Source organism: Oryctolagus cuniculus, chromosome 3 (genome assembly GCF_051225735.1).
Source record: "Oryctolagus cuniculus isolate XC-2025 breed Fujian yellow rabbit chromosome 3, ASM5122573v1, whole genome shotgun sequence".
NCBI classification, from domain to species: Eukaryota; Metazoa; Chordata; class Mammalia; order Lagomorpha; family Leporidae; genus Oryctolagus; species Oryctolagus cuniculus.
In genome coordinates, this window is record NC_142869.1 from 658,480 (window position 1) to 676,908 (window position 18,429).

At 58.0% G+C, this 18,429-nt stretch overlaps 1 protein-coding gene across 3 annotated transcripts in view; it reads left to right on the forward strand.

Annotated features, from left to right (window-relative positions):
- Positions 1-17,706, forward strand: part of PASK (PAS domain containing serine/threonine kinase) — a 35,137-nt gene extending 17,431 nt beyond the window's left edge. The window contains exons 9-18 of one of the 3 annotated variants that reach the window (XR_016231309.1): positions 423-579; positions 4,832-6,225; positions 7,543-7,724; positions 8,114-8,281; positions 10,857-11,104; positions 11,211-11,345; positions 13,386-13,585; positions 15,607-15,740; positions 16,773-16,919; positions 17,362-17,706. Coding sequence is in view for 2 of the 3 variants with exons in the window: in XM_070069917.2 (XP_069926018.1) it covers positions 423-579; positions 4,832-6,225; positions 7,543-7,724; positions 8,114-8,281; positions 10,979-11,104; positions 11,211-11,345; positions 13,386-13,585; positions 15,607-15,740; positions 16,773-16,919; positions 17,362-17,483 (2,765 nt within the window). In the remaining variant the exon portion in view is untranslated. Of the gene's footprint in view, positions 1-422; positions 580-4,831; positions 6,226-6,716; positions 7,169-7,542; positions 7,725-8,113; positions 8,282-10,856; positions 11,105-11,210; positions 11,346-13,385; positions 13,586-15,606; positions 15,741-16,772; positions 16,920-17,361 lie in introns of those variants that run through there. The other 2 variants (XM_070069917.2, XM_089328798.1) reach the window with 2 other exon arrangements.
- Positions 17,707-18,429: the final 723 nt, after the last annotated feature.

Genomic DNA, 18,429 nt, shown 5'->3' on the forward strand with positions numbered 1-18,429 from the left:
GGGCACTGGAAGAGCAAAGCCAGTGCCTGAGCTCTGGGGAGGGTCCGCTGGGGGGAGGTGCACCCCAGCCCTGCCCTGGAGGGGCTCCTGGCCTGTGTGGCCAACTTCTGCCTGCCCGGAATCCCTGGGCCTTGCTGGAGCCTGCTGAGGTAGGTGTGTCAGCCATGGTCTCTGCTCTCTCCCATGAGAAGAGACAGGGAACGAGACAAGACGACAGTGAGAGAGTGACAGCAGCTTGCAGAAAATGAAGGCCCGTCAGAAGCCGGTGCCTTGAGGACGTGGCTGGGCACTGCTGGGTCTCTCCTGGACCCCATGAGCCCAGAGGGCCATGGCCAGTGGAGATTTCCCGGCATCGCTCTGGGAGGTGCCTCTCAGAAGCACGGACCCCTGCATAGAGAACACTTTCTTGATGTTGTTGCTAGATCCGAGAGTTTATGTCGCAACAGCTGGCAGCCACGTTCTGCCCCCAGATGAGACCCTGAGTCTGGGAGACAGCCAGGATGGCTCTCCTGAGACTCAGGCCCCGCTGGACGTTGGAGGCAAGCTCCTGCCCTCGCTGCCACCTCAGCCACCTCCTGGGTAAGTCCCTGCCTGGAAGGCTGCAGCCTCATAAGTGGAGGCAGGTGGGAGGGCACCTGGCGTGAGTGCTGAGGGGACAGAGAAGTACTGTATGTGCCCCTGAGGGTGTATGGAGGGGACAGTGACAGTGACAGTACTGTGTGTGCCCCTGAGGGTGTATGGAGGGGACAGAGAAGTACTGTGTGTGCCCCTGAGGGTGTGTGGAGGGGACAGTGACAGTGAGAGTACTGTGTGTGCCCCTGAGGGTGTGTGGAGGGGACAGTGACAGGGACAGTACTGTGTGTGCCCCTGAGGGTGTGTGGAGGGGACAGTGACAGGGACAGTACTGTGTGTGCCCCTGAGGGTGTATGGAGGGGACAGTGAGAGTGACAGTACTGTTGTGCCCCCTGAGTGTGTATGGAGGGGACAGTGAGAGTGACAGTACTGTGTGTGCCCCTGAGGGTGTATGGAGGGGACAGGGACAGTGACAGTGCTGTGTGCGCCCCCTGAGGGTGTATGGAGGGGACAGTGACAGTGAGAGTACTGTGTGTGCCCCCTGAGGGTGTATGGAGGGGACAGGGACAGTACTGTGTGTGCCCCCTGAGGGTGTATGGAGGGGACAGGGACAGTACTGTGTGTGCCCCCTGAGGGTGTGTGGAGGGGACAGGGACAGTGAGAGTACTGTGTGTGCCCCTGAGGGTGTGTGGAGGGGAGAGTGACAGTGACAGTACTGTGTGTGCCCCTGAGGGTGTATGGAGGGGACAGTGACAGTACTGTGTGTGCCCCTGAGGGTGTGTGGAGGGGAGAGTGACAGTGACAGTACTGTGTGTGCCCCTGAGGGTGTATGGAGGGGACAGTGACAGTGACAGTACTGTGTGTGCCCCTGAGGGTGTGTGGAGGGGAGAGTGACAGTGACAGTACTGTGTGTGCCCCTGAGGGTGTATGGAGGGGACAGGGACAGTACTGTGTGTGCCCCCTGAGGGTGTGTGGAGGGGACAGTGACAGTGACAGTACTGTGTGTGCCCCTGAGGGTGTATGGAGGAGACAGTGACAGTGACAGTACTTCTGTGTGCCCCCTGAGGGTGTGTGGAGGGGACAGGGACAGTGACAGTACTGTGTGTGCCCCTGAGGGTGTATGGAGGGGACAGGGACAGTACTGTGTGTGCCCCCTGAGGGTGTATGGAGGGGACAGTGACAGTGACAGTACTGTGTGTGCCCCTGAGGGTGTATGGAGGGGACAGTGAGAGTGACAGTACTGTTGTGCCCCCTGAGTGTGTATGGAGGGGACAGTGAGAGTGACAGTACTGTGTGTGCCCCTGAGGGTGTATGGAGGGGACAGGGACAGTGACAGTGCTGTGTGCGCCCCCTGAGGGTGTATGGAGGGGACAGTGACAGTGAGAGTACTGTGTGTGCCCCCTGAGGGTGTATGGAGGGAACAGGGACAGTACTGTGTGTGCCCCTGAGGGTGTATGGAGGGGACAGTGAGAGTACTGTGTGTGCCCCCTGAGGGTGTGTGGAGGGGACAGTGACAGTGAGAGTACTGTGTGTGCCCCCTGAGGGTGTGTGGAGGGGACAGGGACAGTGACAGTGCTGTGTGCGCCCCCTGAGGGTGTATGGAGGGGACAGTGAGAGTACTGTGTGTGCCCCCTGAGGGTGTATGGAGGGGACAGTGAGAGTACTGTGTGCGCCCCCTGAGGGTGTATGGAGGGGACAGTGAGAGTGACAGTGCTGTGTGCACCCCCTGAGGGTGTATGGAGGGGACAGTGAGAGTGACAGTGCTGTGTGCGCCCCCTGAGGGTGTATGGAGGGGACAGGGACAGTGACATACTGAGTGTGCAGCCTGCACCTGCTGAGTCTGCGCAGTGACAGTGGCGAGCCTCCCCTGGTCACCTGGCCATGTCCCCGCAGCCTTCCAGGAGGACTGGGATCTTCTCACCCTGTTTCAGGTGTGGCAGTGGCTGTGGAGAGTTCAGGAGAGTTAAGGTGGATTTCAGAGAGCTGATCCAGGCCTGCTTTATCACTCCGAGAAGCGTTTGTGTGCTACATTTGTGCCACATGTTGGACAGTGCAGCCAAGTCAGAAAAGTGGAAATAAGATACTCAGTGGCTTGGGGTCCCGGCCCTGCTGTGCATCCTGGGCGCTTTGAACCAGTCTTCCTTTAAAGATGTTTTTTATGAACAGCAGGCAGCAAAGTGCCCAAACCTCAGGTACATCACAACCTGCGGTTCTTTCTCTGCTCTCCCCAGAAGCGCTGCTGGAGCACCATCCCGCTCTGTCCATCCCTGCCCTGAGGTCGAGGTGTAGGTCGGAGGGGCCTGTGCATTCCCTTCGTCTGCCTGTATTCGTTTTATCTGAGATTACCCATACTGTGTGCTTTCCAACCAAATGGAAATTATTTAAAAGTACATTCTACATGGTTATGGCAAAGAGCAGAAGCCCGTCGCCCACTTCCCAGTCCCTGCAATCCGGGCTTTCCTCCAGGGGCCGCCGGGTTTTCTTGCACATTAAATGTGTGAGCGTGAGTGTGTGTGTGAGTGTGTGTGTGTGCACCTGCGAACGGGTCTGCTCCTGTGTCACTTTAACTCAGCTGAGATTACACTGTGCATGTTGTCCTGTGAAGATCTTTCCTTTTTATTTTACACTATTCTTGTTTTTTTAAAGAAATTTATTTGAAAGAATGAACAACTGAGAGAGAAGGAGAGGGAGACTGAGAGAGAGAGAGAGGGGAGAGAGGAGGTAGAGAGAGAGAAAGAGAGAGAGAGAGAGAGAAAGAGAGAGAGAGAGACCCACCCACTGATTCATTCCCCAGATGGCCACAGTGGCCAGGGTTGGGTCAGACCGAAGCCAGGAGCTTCTTCTGGTTCTTCCATATGGATGCAGGGGTCCAAACACTTGGGGCCCTCTTCACCTACTTCCCCAGGCGCATTGGCAGGGAGCTGGATCTGGAGCAGCTGGGACTTGAACCAGGGCCCGTATGGGATGTCGGCATCAAAGGCGATGGCTTTACCTGCTACACCACAATGGTGGCCCCAGTAGCATTTTGTTTTAAGAGCTGTTTGAGGTGGGAGAGAGGGGAGGGCGGAGGCCAGCACTGTGGCACAGTGGATTAAAGCACTGGCCTGAAGTGCCGGCATCCCATATGGGTGTTGGTTCTAGTCCTGGCTGCTCCACTTCCAGTCCAGCTCTCTGCTATGGCCTGGGAAAGCAGTAGAAGGTAGCCCAAGTCCTTAGGCCCCTGCACCCTCATGGGAGACCCGGAAGAAGCTCTTGGCTCCTGGCTTCGGATCAGCGCAGCTCTGGCTGTTGGGGCCATCTGGGGAGTGAACCAGCGGATGGAAGACCTCTCTCTCTGTAACTCTGTCTTTCAGATAAATAAAATAAATCTTTTAAAAAAAGAAAGCTGTTTGGGGGCTGGCGCTGTGGCATTAACAGGTAAAGCCGCTGCCTACAGTGCTGGCATCCCATATGGGCGCCAGTTCGAGTCCCAGCTGTTCCGCTTCCGATCCAGCTCTCTGCTGTGGCCTGGGAAAGCAGCAGAAGATGGCCCAAGTCCTTGAGCCTCTGCACCCGTGTGGGAGACCCAGAGGAAGCTCCTGGCTCCCGGCTTTGGTTCGGCACAGCTCCAGCCGTTGCGGCCAATTGGGGAGTGAGCCAGTGGACGGAAGACCTTTCTCTCTCTCTCTCTCTCTCTCTACTTCTCCTTCTCTCTCTGTGTAACTCTGACTTTGAAGTAAATAAATAAATCTTTTATTTTTTAAAAGCTCTTTGAGAAGGAGAGACAGAAGAAGGAGTGAAGGGGTGGGGGAGGTGGGGGAGGGGCCTCCCCTCTGCTGCTCTGCTCCCCACATGCTTCGAGAGCTGAGGCTGGGCCAAGCTGAAGCTGGGAGCTGAGGACTCCGCCCAGGTCTCCCGTGTGCGTGGCCGGAACCCAACCGCTGGGGCCGTCCCCGCGGCCTCCCAGGGTCTGTACCAGCAGGAAGCTGCTGTCGAGCCCGAGCAGGAACCGAGTTCCGCTCTGCCGTGTGGGGTCCCGACATCTTCACCCGGCGTCAACAGCCAGGCGAACCCTGCCCTGTCAATCCCTGCTGACTGTGGATGTGTCTGGGGCATGAGAACGGCTGCTTTTGTGTTCCTTGGTTACAGAATTTACTCCTCCTTGTGTTCGGTTTGTTGTATTAAATGCTTTGAGCTTCTCTCTAGTAGGAGAATGCATCCTGACGTAATCATTTCTCTTGCCTCTCTGTGACCATGTCATCCATGCTGCTGTGCCCAGAGAGGACAGCATGCCAACAGATAGGCTGCCGGCCCCTGCCGCGCGGTCATTGTCCACAGACGAGCAAAGCACCCAAGAAAGCCCACCGGACGCTGGTAAACAGCCATTGCCCGAGAACCAGCAAAGCATCCCAGGGGAAAGCCCACCAGGCCCTGGTGAACAGCTGCTGCCCAAGGACCAGCCAAATATCCAAGAAGGAAGCCCACCAGGCCCTGGTGATCCGTCCCCTGCCGTGGGGAGGGAGGAGCCTGCAGCACCAGAGAGCCCCGCAGAGGCCCTTCTGCCAGAGAGCAGCTCAGAGCCAGCAGACGCAAAGCCGGCCGCAGCCTGTGAAGACTCTGAAACTGCGCTTGCAGCCCAGCGGTGGAGCAGCGACGTCATGTGTGGCCCGCCTCGGGAAGTCCCACGGGACCCCGGGGGTCTCGGGGGTCCTGGTAGTCCTGGCAGTCCTAACTCCTTGGTGGATGTCACCAGGCCTGAGCCCCGTGCTGTGGGGCAGCCAGCAGAGGGCGCTCTCCCCGCACACCAGCCTCGGTTCATGAGCGAGTGGGCCCTGCATAAGCCCAGCCAGGACTCGGCCCCCAGGCCCCCAGGAATGACGAGTGTGTCTCTTGGGACGCCCACACAGGATGAGCCGTGGCAGGGGGTGAAAGACGACCGGGAGGAGCTGCAGGCCTGCCTAATTAAGGAGCAGCTGTGCCCACCCAGCTTTGCAGGAGCCCCAGACGTCTCCTACATCGAGCTCATGCCCAGGGAGCGCCTGGCCGTCCCCCTGCCCGTGTCCCGCTGCAGTCTGAGAGGCAGGGACATGCACGGCCGTGCGGACAGCTCCTCGGCCCGCTACGCCCTAGCCACGGACCTGCCGGGTGTCCTGGAGCCTGTGGAGGCCCCGGAGCCCGGCGTGCATTCCTACTCCTGGAACCTCAAGGAAGCCTTCTTCAGTGACCAGATGGACCGAACTTCATCACATTGTTCCTGTGCTGTGTCCGAGCCCACGGAGACCCCCTGCCCCTCTGCAGGGGGCTCCGACTCGGACGTGGGCGGCCTCTCCAGGCAGGGGTCCGATGTGGACGCCAGGGAGCTGTTGCTGCTGGCTGGCACGTGCTTTAGGCTTGGCGAGGGCCGGCGGTTCCAGGAGAGCCGCCGGACAGAGCCCTCGGAGGTCTCTCTGGTGTCCTCTGAGCACTTCGAAGTGAGCGACAGCGAAGGCCCCAGCTGCCTCCTTCCCACGTCAGATGCCAGCTCTGAGGAGGCGCAGCCAGCAGCAGAGGAGTCGAGGCCAAGTGCCCAGGTCACCTCCACACCTGTGACGCCGGGCGCCGCCAGCCTGGGGCGGCAGATCCAGGAGGGCACCTATTCAGGGAGCTGCTACCACCGGGACGGTTTGCGGCTGAGTATGTCCAGGCCTGGCGTGGGGGGCGTCCCATCCCCAAAGCCAGTGCTGCCAGGGCGGGGCAAGGACTTCCTGGTCCTTTCACCCCTAAACAGTGGGGCAGGAACAAAGGGCTAAAGGATAACCAGAAGTGCTGCCAGGTGCTGCCATCGCCTGCCTGTTGGACCCCACGATTACAAATGTGTGTGCTTGGAGGGGGTGGAGCCCAGGGTTCCCACACCTCCCTGGTGCCAGCGCCCGCCTCAGGGGAGTCCACTGGGCCCAGCCGGGGCAGGGTGGCGGAGCACGGTGCTGGGGCCGCACCGAGGGGCCGGGAGGGTGTGGGCGCGGCAGGGCTGTGCCTGGGAGCTCTGACCAGGCTGCCACCTCCCCTCCTGCCAGGCTCTTCGGGTCTGGATGATTCTGTTTGTTTTACTTGTGATTTATTTTCCTGGTACATGTTGGACCACGATCTATTAGCCGATTCATTCACTCATCCCTCCTTCCTTTAAGGTGGATTTGTCTGTTTTAAAGGCAAACTAATACAGAGGGAGACAGAGAAAGAGAGAGACATCTTTCATCCACTGGTCTACTCACCAAGTGGCCGCCACAGCCAGAGCCGGGTCAGGAGCCAGGAACTCCACCAGGCCTCCCATAGGGGTAGCAGGGGCCCAGGTACTTGGGCCATCATCCACTGCTTTCCTGACATTAGAATGGAGGTGGCTCTGAAGTGGAGTGGCCGAGGCTTGAACTGGCACTCCGGTGTGGGATGCTGGTGTCACCGGCTGTGCCACAGAGCCAGCCCCGTCAGTTGTTTCTGCATGGTATAAAAACTTAAAATTATGTACGGCACCTCTCACTTGTGGAAGAAGCAGTAGGCAGTGAGCACCCTTGCTTGGGTGCACGCACAGGAGGCTGTGCCGCTGTGTCTTCCCACGTGGGTGCTTCTGTGGCTGCACGTGACTGGCAGGCAGCTGTCTGGGCTCCAGCTGAAGCCACTCGCGCCCCTGTCTCCTGTCCGGAAGCAGAGGCCCTGCTGCAGGTAGGCTGTGTCCAGGGCAGGCTTTCTGGGCCTCTCTGAGCTAGAATGGTTTGCAGGGCTCTGCTGAGGGCTGCCCTGTGCTGGGACGGAGCTTCCCCACCGGCTCTGCCCGTGGTTCTCACCTCTCGGCTTGGGTGCTGCCTGGTCTCCGCCTGTGGTTCTCGCCTTTCCCAGCGTGGGTGCTGCGTGGTCTCCGCCCGTGGCTGCCTTGTCTTTCTGTTGTGGGGTGCAGGCTTTTGAGCTGTGACATTGTTGTCGGAGAGAACCAGCGGCCGTGTCTTCTCTCCGGCCCTTCAGGCATCCAGTTTGAAGTGAAGCGGGTGGAGCTCCAAGGCTCTGCCACCCTGTTCTGCTGCTGGCTGGTGAAGAACCTCTTGCACAGCCACCAGGACTCTGCCACCAGGACACGCCTGCTGCTGGCCAGCTTGCCCAGCTCCACGCACTCCATGCCGGAGCTCCCCGGGCCCAGCCGGGGGGAGGTTAGTGTCGCTGTCGGTGCATGCCTCGCGTCTGCCTGGCACTGTGTGGCGAGTTCCCCGGCTGTGTCTTGGGGTGGGAGTGGAGACCACCTGTGGCTTTTCGGCACCGTCTTCTGAGGTTCCCAGTGAGTGTAAGGCCACACAGAAGACTTTAGTCACATACGCTGGAGTGGAAACACGGGTCCACACACGTGCCCATCCAGGTCCATGTGTGGAGTCACCCAGAGTGCCCAGGGGAAGGGGTTCTCCGGTAGGGTCCCCGTGGGCATGAGAGGAGTGGACGTGGCAGCATGGCGTCTGCATGCTGCACGCCTGCCGGGGTAAGGAGGCCTCGTGGCTGCAGCGGGTGGGAGCTTCCCCATGGTTCCTCAGACCTTGTGCATCTGCAGGTGCTCCGGGCCAAGCCGTGGTTTGAGGACCCCCCCAAGCCCATGGAGCTGGAGGGGCTGGCGGCCTGCGAGGGAGCGTATGCCCACAAGTACAGCACCCTGAGCCCACTGGGCAGTGGCGCCTTCGGCTTCGTGTGGACCGCAGTGGACAGGGAGCAGAACAAGGAGGTACCCTGCATGCAGCCCCGCCCTGCCCTGAGAACCCGGGCTCAGGACAAGGAGGGGCCCGGGCCTGGCTTGTGGGCGCTTCCCTGGAGACAAGCCTGTACAGTCAGACTCCCAGCTCTCTCTCGGGAGCTGCGTGTTGAGACCCCCCTCTGCCTCTCCCATCCCCTCCTGAGCACAGGGCCTGTGCCACTCTGCAGCCGCCCACGTGGTGTGCTGGCACCTCCCGGCCACCAGCACGCCCAGGGGGAGAAGTTCCCACCAGACAAGATCTATGTTGACTTTAGTTTTTGTTTGGTGTGAGGTTGGGGCCCGGTTGCCTTAGCACTGTTTATTGAAAAGAGGACTCTCGGGGCCAATGTCGTGGCATAGCGTGTAAAGCTGCTGCCTGCCTCCCATATGGGCGCCAGTTTGAGTCCTGGCTGCACCGCTTCCGATACAGCTCCCTGCTAATGCGCCTGGGAAAGCAGTGGAAGATGGCCCAAGTGCTTGGGCCCCTGCACCCATGTGGGAGACCTGGAAGAAGCTCCTGGCTTCGGCTTGGCCTAGCGCTGGCTGTCATAGCCATTTAGGGAGTGAACCAACAGATGGAAGATCTCTCTGTATCACCCTCTCTTCTCTGTAACTCTGCCTTTCAAAGACATAAATACATATTTACAAAGGAGACTTTCCCCACAGGTGGTCTCTGGCAGCCTTGGCTAAGTTCGCTGCCCACAGGTGTGTGGGTTTCCTGGGCCCGCCCCTCTGTCCTACTGGTCTGTGTTCCTGTCAGCCAGCACCAGACTGATGCGGTTATTGCAGCTTTGCAGTGACTCATAAAGCCAAAAAATGTTAGTCCTCTGCCTCTCTCTGCCTCTGTTTTTCTTTTTCAAGACTGTTTTGACTTTTTCAAGCTGTTTTTTTTTTTTAAACTATTTTACATTTCCATAAGAATTCTGGGATCTGTTTCCACACTTGGATGGGTGGCTCATCCTGGGGAGTATCACTATCTTAACAGTGTCTCCTCTGATCCATGAACACAGGATGTCTTTCCATTTATTTATTTATTTTAAAGGTTTATTTATTTGAAAGGCAGAGTTAGAGAGAGAGGTGGAGAGACAGAGAGAGAGAGAGAGAGAGAGACAGAGATCTTCCATCTGCTGGTCCACACCTCAAATGAGTACAATGGCCAGAGCTGGGCCGACCTGAAGCCAGGAGCCAGGAGCTTCTTCCGGGTCTCCCACATGGGTGCCGGGGCCCAAGGACTTGCGCCATCTTCTACTGCTTTCCCAGGCCATAGCAGAGAGCTGGATTGGAAGTGGAGCAGCTGGGGCTCAAACAGGCGCCCATATGGGGTGCCGGCGCTGCAGGCGGCTTTACCTGCTACGCCACAGCGCCAGCCACATTCTAGCATTATCTTGAAGCCAAAATGTGACCTTTTTTTTTTTTCCCCTTCTGGATTGTTTTTCTGGTTTTTATTTATTTATTTATTTATTTGACAGATAGAGTTAGATAGTGAGAGAGAGAGACAAAAAGGTCTTCCTTCTGTTGGTTCACCCCCCAAATGGCTGCTATGGCCAGAACTACGCGGATCAGGAGCCAGGTGCTTCCTCCTGGTCTCCCACGCGGGTGCAGGGGCCCAAGCACTTGGGCCATCCTCCACTGCGTTTCCGGGCCACAGGAGAGAGCTGGACTGGAAGAGGAGCAGCTGGGACTGGAACCGGCGCCCATATGGGATGCCAGTGCCGCAGGCGGAGGATTAACCAAGTGAGCCATAGCGCCGGCCCCTATTTTTCTATCTTTGTACTTCAAACATGTTACCAGGTTGAGGAGTGGGTGTTTAGCCTAGCAGCTAATACACCTCCATCCCGCATCATAGGGCCTGGGTTTGGCTCCTGGCTCAACCTCCTGGCCCCAGTTCCTCCAGGAACTGAGTTCCTACCAGCCATCTGGGAGTCCTGGCTTTAAGTTTCCAGCTCCTGGCTTCAACCTGGGCTCAACTTTGGCCATGGTGGACATTTGGGGAGTGGATCTGGGGGTGGGAGGTTTCTCTTTGTCTGCCTCTCAAATAAACTTGAGCCTTTTTTTTTTTTTTTTTTAACTAGGATGTGGTGGGGGCAGTCCACCCTGTGTGTGTGTGTGTGTGTGTGTGTGTGTGTGTGGCCAGGCCACCCCTGCGGCCACTCAGCAGCAGCGTCCTCCTGGGAAGCAGGAGATTGTCCAGGGACCTGCAGTTTTCCTTGTCGAGTGGCATCTTTTTTCCGTTATGCTCTGTAACTGCCTATCATCTGCTGTTAGCACACTTTTTCTCATGTTTATCTTTCTCTGTCATCGCTCCTGTACTCTCCAGTTAGTCTCAGAATCAAGGTTGGAGACACTTGTAAGAATGGTGGCTTCTCCTTTTCTGGTTGTCCGGCTCCTTGCTGTTCTGGGTCTGGATCTCCAGTGCTTTCCTGATACCTTGGTGTGGCCCGGGAGTGTTCCTGGGAGCACCTGCCCCAAGGCTCCCTGCATCCCTGGTTGCTCCCTCACGCTGTCCGGTGTCTGGAACCATGTTTCCCGGGGGCAGCTGCCATCCTGCTGTCTCCTTGGGCTGCAGGAGTTTGTCGCCTTCCTCCTTCTGCATCCCGGGCGCCGAGGAGCTGCACCAGGTCCCTGTCTGCGCCGTGAGACGCGAGACGATGGAGTCCCGGCTGTGTCTTCCCTCTGCTCCCCTCGCAGGTGGTGGTGAAGTTCATTAAGAAGGAGAAGGTCTTGGAGGATTGTTGGATCGAGGACCCCAAACTCGGAAGAGTGACTCTGGAGATTGCCATCCTGTCCCAGGTGGAGCACGCCAACATCATCAAGGTGGACGATCCCGCCCCGGGTGCCCTGCCACGCGCCTGTCAGCTTGCAGCCACCCCCGCGGCCGGGACGCGTTTCAGCAGGGCTGGACCTGGCCTTCCCTTTGCAGGTGCTGGATGTGTTTGAAAACCAGGGGTTTTTCCAGCTCGTGATGGAGAAGCATGGCTCCGGCCTGGACCTCTTCGCGTTCATCGACCACCACCCCAGCCTGGACGAGCCCCTGGCAAGCTACATCTTCCGACAGGTGAGGGCGATGGAGCGGCCGGGGTCTGGGGGCCCTGCTGGTGAGCGCGGGACCGAGCGGCCGCGGGCACTGCAGGGACTGGGGAGCTCTGTTCTCTCTGGGAGCTGGTGCTGTCCTTGCTTTGGGATTTTACGGAATCAGATATTTTGAAAAGAAAAATTTTTGGAATCTTTTTTAAAAAAGATATTATTGGTTTATTTAAGAGGTAGAGATACAGAGGGAAAGACAGAGAAAGGCCTTCCATCTCTGGTTCACTCCGCAAATGGCTGCAACAGCCGGATCTGGGCCGATCCAAAGCTTCTTCTGGGTCTCCCGTGTGTGTACAAGGGCCCAAGCGCCTGAGGCATCTTCTACTGCTTTCCATTTACATAAGCAGGGAGCTGGATCGGAAGTGCAGCAGCTGGCACTTGAACCGGTGCCCATATGGGATGCTGGCACTGCAGCCAGGGCTTTAACCAGCTGCACCACAGCACTGGCCCCAAAAAGAGAATTCTTTGGTTGAAGTAGAGAAAGTAAGCTTGGGGAGGAGGAGGAAGCTGGATGTGCCCAGGACTGACCAGGGAAGTGTGCTGATGGTTAGGGTTTATGAGAAGAGATGCAGGATGCCCCCCAGTCAGACAGCCCGAGGCCCACCACCAGCCAGGGGTCCTTGAGGAAGTCGGTAGGTGTCATGTGCAGATGGGGGGAGAGGCGTGACCGGCTCTGTTGGGCCAGGCTGTCCACCCATCTGTGGTTGGTCCCTGGGGACTGTGAGTAGCTCTCTGGCCTTCCATGTTCAACTTCATGTGTGAATCCTGACTGATCCGCATGTATCTGAGCGTGCATGCGCACGGATAGGAACACAGTGTGTGCATGGTGAGGGATGTATACATGTGTGTGTGTTTGTACATGTCTGTATATACATACTTGCTAAATGTGAGTTAATGGGGCTTAGTTGGCCTGCTGTTAGCTACTACTTCTGATTCAACAGAATTCCCTTGTAAACAGAAGCTTGTCTCTAAAGCAGGGAGTGGTTGGCTCGCTGATTGGCACATGGGAGTCCTGGTTACGATGCGGGCAGACACGTGTGGCCCTTACTGGCTCCTCAGTCGAACCTAACTGGAAGGCAGCTGTTGCTGACCTCTGACCTGGGGAGGCAGAGCGAAGTCGAGGAGCACTCAGTTTTGTTTTTTAAGATTTATTTATTTATTTGAAAGCCAGAGGAACAGAGCGGGAGACAGAGACAGAGAGATAAAGAGAGAGAGAGAGAGAGAGAGAGAGAGATCCATTGGTTCGCTTACTGAGTGGCCACAACAGCCAGGGCTGGGCCAGGCAGAAATCAGGACATCAGTGCTCCAAGCACTTGGACCACCTTCCCCTGCCTTCCCGGATGTCAGCAGGGAACTGGATAGGAGGCGGAGCAGCTGGGACTGGAACCAGCCCTCCGGTGTGGGAAGCGGTCACAAGCAGCTGCTTAGCCTGCCGTGTCCCAGTGCCGGCCCCCGGCTGCACTCCTCTTTGGTCCCCGTCGCCGAGGGTGCACTCAGGCTGACGCCACACTGCTCTGCACAGGGCAGCTGAGTCCTGGAGCAGGGGTCCCTGCGGCAGCTCTGCCTGAGCTCGGGGCACTTCCTGCGGACACGTCTGCTCCGTGGCCCATCTGCCTGTGTCTTCCTGAAGGCTGCGGTACAATCCAGTGGGTTCTACCTGTGGCAAACAGTGTGGAAGCCAGGTGCTCAGCGCACTGCCTCACGGCTCCTGTGGCCTCCTCTCTTGAGTAGCCGGGATTCCCTTCCCTCCTTCCTTCTCTGAGTCATTTCTTTATTTGAAAGGCCGAGAGAGAGAGGGAGAGAGAGAGAGAGTTCTTCCATCCACTCCCCAAACAGTAGGGAGGCTGGACTGCACTGGCGCTCCCGTGTGGTGCCGGGCTCACAGCGGCTGCCCAGCCCGCTGTGCCAGCATGCGCCCTGGGGCTGCTTCCCGGCCCACTCCTCGGTAGCGTCTGCTCTCCGTGCGTCTGCCTCGGCTGCCGTGTCGCTAAGTCCCCTTGGCCCGGTGCAGCTGGTGTCCGCGGTGGGTTACCTGCGCTCCAGGGGCATCCTGCACCGTGACATCAAGGACGAGAACATCGTGATCGCCGAGGACTTCAGCATCAAGCTCATCGACTTTGGCTCGGCTGCCTACCTGGAGAGGGGCAAGCTGTTTCACACGTTCTGCGGAACGATCGAGTACTGCGCGCCCGAAGTGCTCATGGGGAATCCGTACGTATCAACCCTGTGCCGTGGGGCCGTGGCACCTTGTGACAGAGGTGTTGAATGACAAGGGATACTGTTCTGGAAGATGAGTGGGCGGACAGGCAGGCCAAGTGAGATGGTCCAGGGAAGCTGGGCGGTGGGTACGGGCTTCCTCCTGTTATGTCCTTGACTGTTGCGTATGTTTGGAGTTTTATGTAAGAAAAATTGATGCTGGTGCTGTGCCATAGTAGGCTAAGCCTCAACCTGCGGTGCCGGCATCCCATATGGACAGTGGTTCCAGTCCCAGCTGCTCCACTTCTGATCCAGCTCTCTGCTGTGGCCTGGGAAAGCTGTAGAAGATGCCCAAATCTTTGGGCCCCTGCACCCACGTGGGAGACCTGGAAGAAGCTCCTGGCTGCTGGCTTCAGACCGGCCCAACTCTAGCCGTTGTGACCATTTGGGGAGTGAACCAGCCGATGGAAGACCTCTTTCTCTCTCTCCCTCTCTCTGTAACTCTGCCTCTCAAATAAAAAATAAAATCTTAAAATTAGGAAATGATAAAAGATAAAAAGAAGAGTCTCAAAATTTGGGCCTCCTCAAAGAAGTGAACAAGATTCTTCTTTTTTAAGGCTTACTTACTTGTTCTTTCTTTTTTTTTTCTTTTTTTAAGGTTTATTTATTTATTTGAAAGGCAGAGTTACAGAGAGGCAGAGGCAAAGAGAGGTCTTCCAACCACAGTTTCACTCCCCAAATGGCCACAACGGCTGGAGCCGTGCTGATCCAGAGCCAGGAGCTTCTTCTGGGTCTCCCATGCAGGTCCAGGGGCACAAGGACTTGGGCCATCTTCTACTGCTTTCCCAGGCCACAGCAGAGAGCCGGATCGGAAGTGGAGCAGCCGCGACTTGAATCGGTGCCCATGTGGGATGCCGGCACTGCAGGCGGCAGCTTTACCTGCTATGCCACAAAGCCGGTCCCACTTGTTATTTTAATTTTTATTTAGTCATCTGAGAGACACAGAGACAGTTAGAGAGGGAGAGAGAAAGACAGAGTTCCCATCTGCTGGTTCACTGCAAAATTCCTGTAATAGCTGAGGCTGGGCCAGGCTGAAGCCGGGAGTTGTAACTCAAGCCAGGTCTCCCCGTGGGTGGCAGGAGCCCAGTCACTTGAGTTACTGCTGCCTCCCGGGAAGCCGGAGTCAGGAGCTGGAGCTGAGTCTTGAACCCAGGCACTCCGACGTGGGACGCCAGCTTAACTGCGAGACCAAACACTTGCCACAGGATTATTCATTTTGACGTCAGGAATGATAATCTGTTTCGATAAAATCTTGTGCTGGCTGCACAAGACATGAAGCACCAAGGACACAGTGACGGCAGGGGAGGGTCCGTGTTAAAGATGGAGCCCTCGGCAGAGGGGCTGGGCGTGCACGGCAGGGCCCAGTGGAAGCTGTCCGTCTGCCATCCCATCCGTGTACACGCCAAGCGTGTCTTCCTGTGAGACAGGCCAGGAGTCTGCTGGAGTGCAGAGACTGTGTCCCTGTGATGGACTGCACGGCCGGGGCACAGCTGTGAGGCCCTCCCCTGCCCATCACAGCAGCGCCTGCTCCTGCTCCGCTCGCCCTGTGGGCTGGCTGCCGGGTCCCTCAGACCTGGTCAGAGCTGGGTTAGGCACCGCTGCCTGCGTCAGCCTCTGCTTTGGCCGCTGCTTCCCTGGGCCGCCTTCGGGCTTAGCTGAGAATCCTCAGCATTGGGAGAGGGGACCAGGCCTGCCCTCAGGGTCAGCTCGGCTGGGCTGTGTCAGGGTCAGGAGGCAGAGGCTCCACGCACACCAAGTCCCTGGCCACCCTGGCCACTGTAGTCCTTTCCACGCCAGGCAGCGTTTGGCCTTGCTGGGTGGCCAGGCCCTCGGTGTCCGCAGCAAGTGTGGAGAGCGTGCAGACAGGCCCTTCCTCTCCCGTGGTGTTCAGAGCCAGAAACCCTGGGAGACGTCAAGGGGGAGGGGGGTCTCGGAAGGGTCCCAGATCCAATCAGAAATGTGCTCCTCCCCTGCAGCTACCGAGGGCCCGAGCTGGAGATGTGGTCTCTGGGGGTGACGCTGTACACGCTGATCTTCGAGGAGAACCCCTTCTGTGAGCTGGAGGAGACCATGGAGGCGGCCATACACCCCCCGTACCTGGTGTCCCAGGGTGAGCCGAGTTGTTACCCCCGCTCTGCCCCTTCTTGCTCCTCTTCCGGTGCCTCCATCTGAACACAGAAATGGTTGTGGCTTTAAAACACCTGACGACTTTATTGTTAGCGTCGACCTTTGGATCCTCACAGCCTCTCGTGGGAAACAGAGGTCAGCCTTGGTGGGCCACATGCATCCCAGGGGCGGGTGGGCAGAGGTTCATGGGGAGGCCACCGGGCCCCAGCTGGGTGGTGTGAGGGAAGCCGTGCACCAGCAGGGAGGTGCAGGCTCAGCGGGCACAGCTGTCCCTCCCGGCCTGGCTAGGTCTTGAGCGTCACACGACGCAGTCTGTGTGGGTTCTGGGCTTAGGTTAGAAGCCTCTCCCTTCACTGTGGCTGCCACGGGCTGGGTGTCCGCAGCTGGATGCATTGCTCTCTGGAGGTCAGAGCAAGGAGCCGGCAGGTTGTCACGAGGAGGCCTTTGTCCCTGGCCTGCAGGTGGTCACTTCTCACTGTGTCCTCATCGGTCTCCTCCTAATCCCTCCGTGGGCCCCACCTATACCCTCAGGGTCAGTGCTGAACACAGCTGCCATTGTTGCAGGACTTCTGGGTTCCTGGGATTCCGGCTCTAGAGCATCTGTTCCATCCCCAAAGGCTGTGCCAGGGGCCTCAAAGGCTCACAGGACAGCCAGGCTCCACTGTCCAAGGAAGTGGACACAAGTCCAGCTCAAGCCTGGGGGCTCTTCTGACTTTCCGTGGCGACCAACGCGGGGACGCCCCCCTGCTCACCCCGGGGGATCGCAGCTCTGCACAGCCGGGGCCCTGAGGAGAGACCCCGCTTAGGAAGCTCCGTGCCGGCTGGGACTGCACACTCCAGCTCTCGTTTCAGAGGCCACCAGCTGCCCTGGAGCCTCCTCCAGGGGCAGACGGGCTGTGCACTGAGGCTGGGGGGAGGGGGGGCTGGGCCACCTCCCACCCCATCAGAGGCTCTGTGAGGGGAAGCATCTGTGCGCAGCCCCACCCGACCCACAGTCTTTGCTCCGTGTCCCCAGAGCTCATGAACCTCGTGTCGGGGCTGCTGCAGCCTGCCCCTCAGCAGCGCACCACCTTGGAGAAGCTGGTGACAGACCCGTGGGTGACACAGCCCGTGAACCTCGCTGACTACACCTGGGAGGAAGTGTGTCGCATAAACAAGCCAGGTGAGGGCTGCTCGGCCTTCGCCCGCCCTGTGTGACTGGGGGATGAGATGGTGCTAGACTGCCTCACTGGCTCAGGGGCTGTGGCTGACCTGTCCCCTGTGGCTCTGGGCTTGGCTCAGTGGCACAGCCGCTGGACACCTAGAGGGAAGGCGAGTGCCCGCCATGCCTGTAGGTGGGGAGGCGGCTCTTGTTTGAGGGGCAGGGGCAGCTGGTGGTGGTCTGACCTGGCCGAGGCCTGGGGCCTTGGAGCCCCATGGCCCTTCAGACAAGGGTCCTGGGCATGTGTCGGAACTGCTTCTGGGTGCAGTGCCGGTGGCTCTGGGCACAGCGTGTGCTTCCAGAGCTGCGGGTGGGTTTGTGAAGCCTTCTGTCCTGGGATTGCTTCCGGTGAGACACAGGGTATCTCAGCACCACATGACATGGCGCCCTCTTCTCTCCCCAGAAAACGGAGTCCTGTTGCCTGCGAGTCTTGGGGAGCAGAGCCTGGGCGAGGCAGGACCAGGGACCCCTGCCCCAGGGGAGGCTTCCAGCGGCCAGTGTGCTGTGGGGACCCCTCCCCGCTGAACCACCCTACCTCGCCCACCACTCCGCTGTACGCCACTCAGAAAGTCCCAGCCCCTTTCCTCCAGAGAGAAAAATTCTCAAGAACGTGAGAATTTTAGGATAATTACCTTCCAAATGTTTGTGTGCAAGTTTGATGGCTGCTAGAACAAATCCAGGGAACTACATTTTTTTAAAGATGTGTAAAATAGACTTGGAATTCATGTTTTTCACAACCTTGAGAAAACATTCTGGTGTTCAATTATTTTATAGGATTTAAAAGGGCTTTTGACTTGTGAACTTGGCTTCCGCTTTTGTCCATATGCACGTATTTTGTTTCCACTGATTACACAGGCTCGTGAGCAACAGACGTGTGGCACGGGGAGGGCTGGTGAGCCAGGTCGCCAGGCGATTTAATTATTTCCTTGAACGGTTTCCAAACTGATGCAGCTGTGTTGAACACCCACCTGGCCCGAACTGTGACTGGCTGGCTTTGCTCCTGGCTTCTGCCTTTTCCCATGTGGGTGCCCCACTGGTCAAAGCTGCAGAGAAGCCCAGAGCTGCAGGCTGGGGCTCCCTCCCACATGCCCCCCGAGGAGATGGGGAGCACTGGTGTTCTGCACGCACAGCCTGTCTCTAGGACGCCTGCACCCTACACACCCCACAGCCAGCACTCCCCGCTCTATGTCTGCCCAGTCACGGCATCACTGCTCGCTGTGTGCTGAGTCACTGCATCACCCTCACACTGTGCTGAGTCACTGCTTCAATGTACCCAGTGTGCGCTGAGTCACTGAATAACTGCTCACACTGCTGAGTCACTGGATCACTGTGCACACTGTGTGCTGAGTCACTGCATCCCTGCTCACTGAATAACTGCTCACACTGTGCTGATTACTGCATCCCTGCTCACAGTGTGCTGAGTCACTACATCACCCTCACACTCTGCTGAGTCACTGCATCTCTGCTCAGT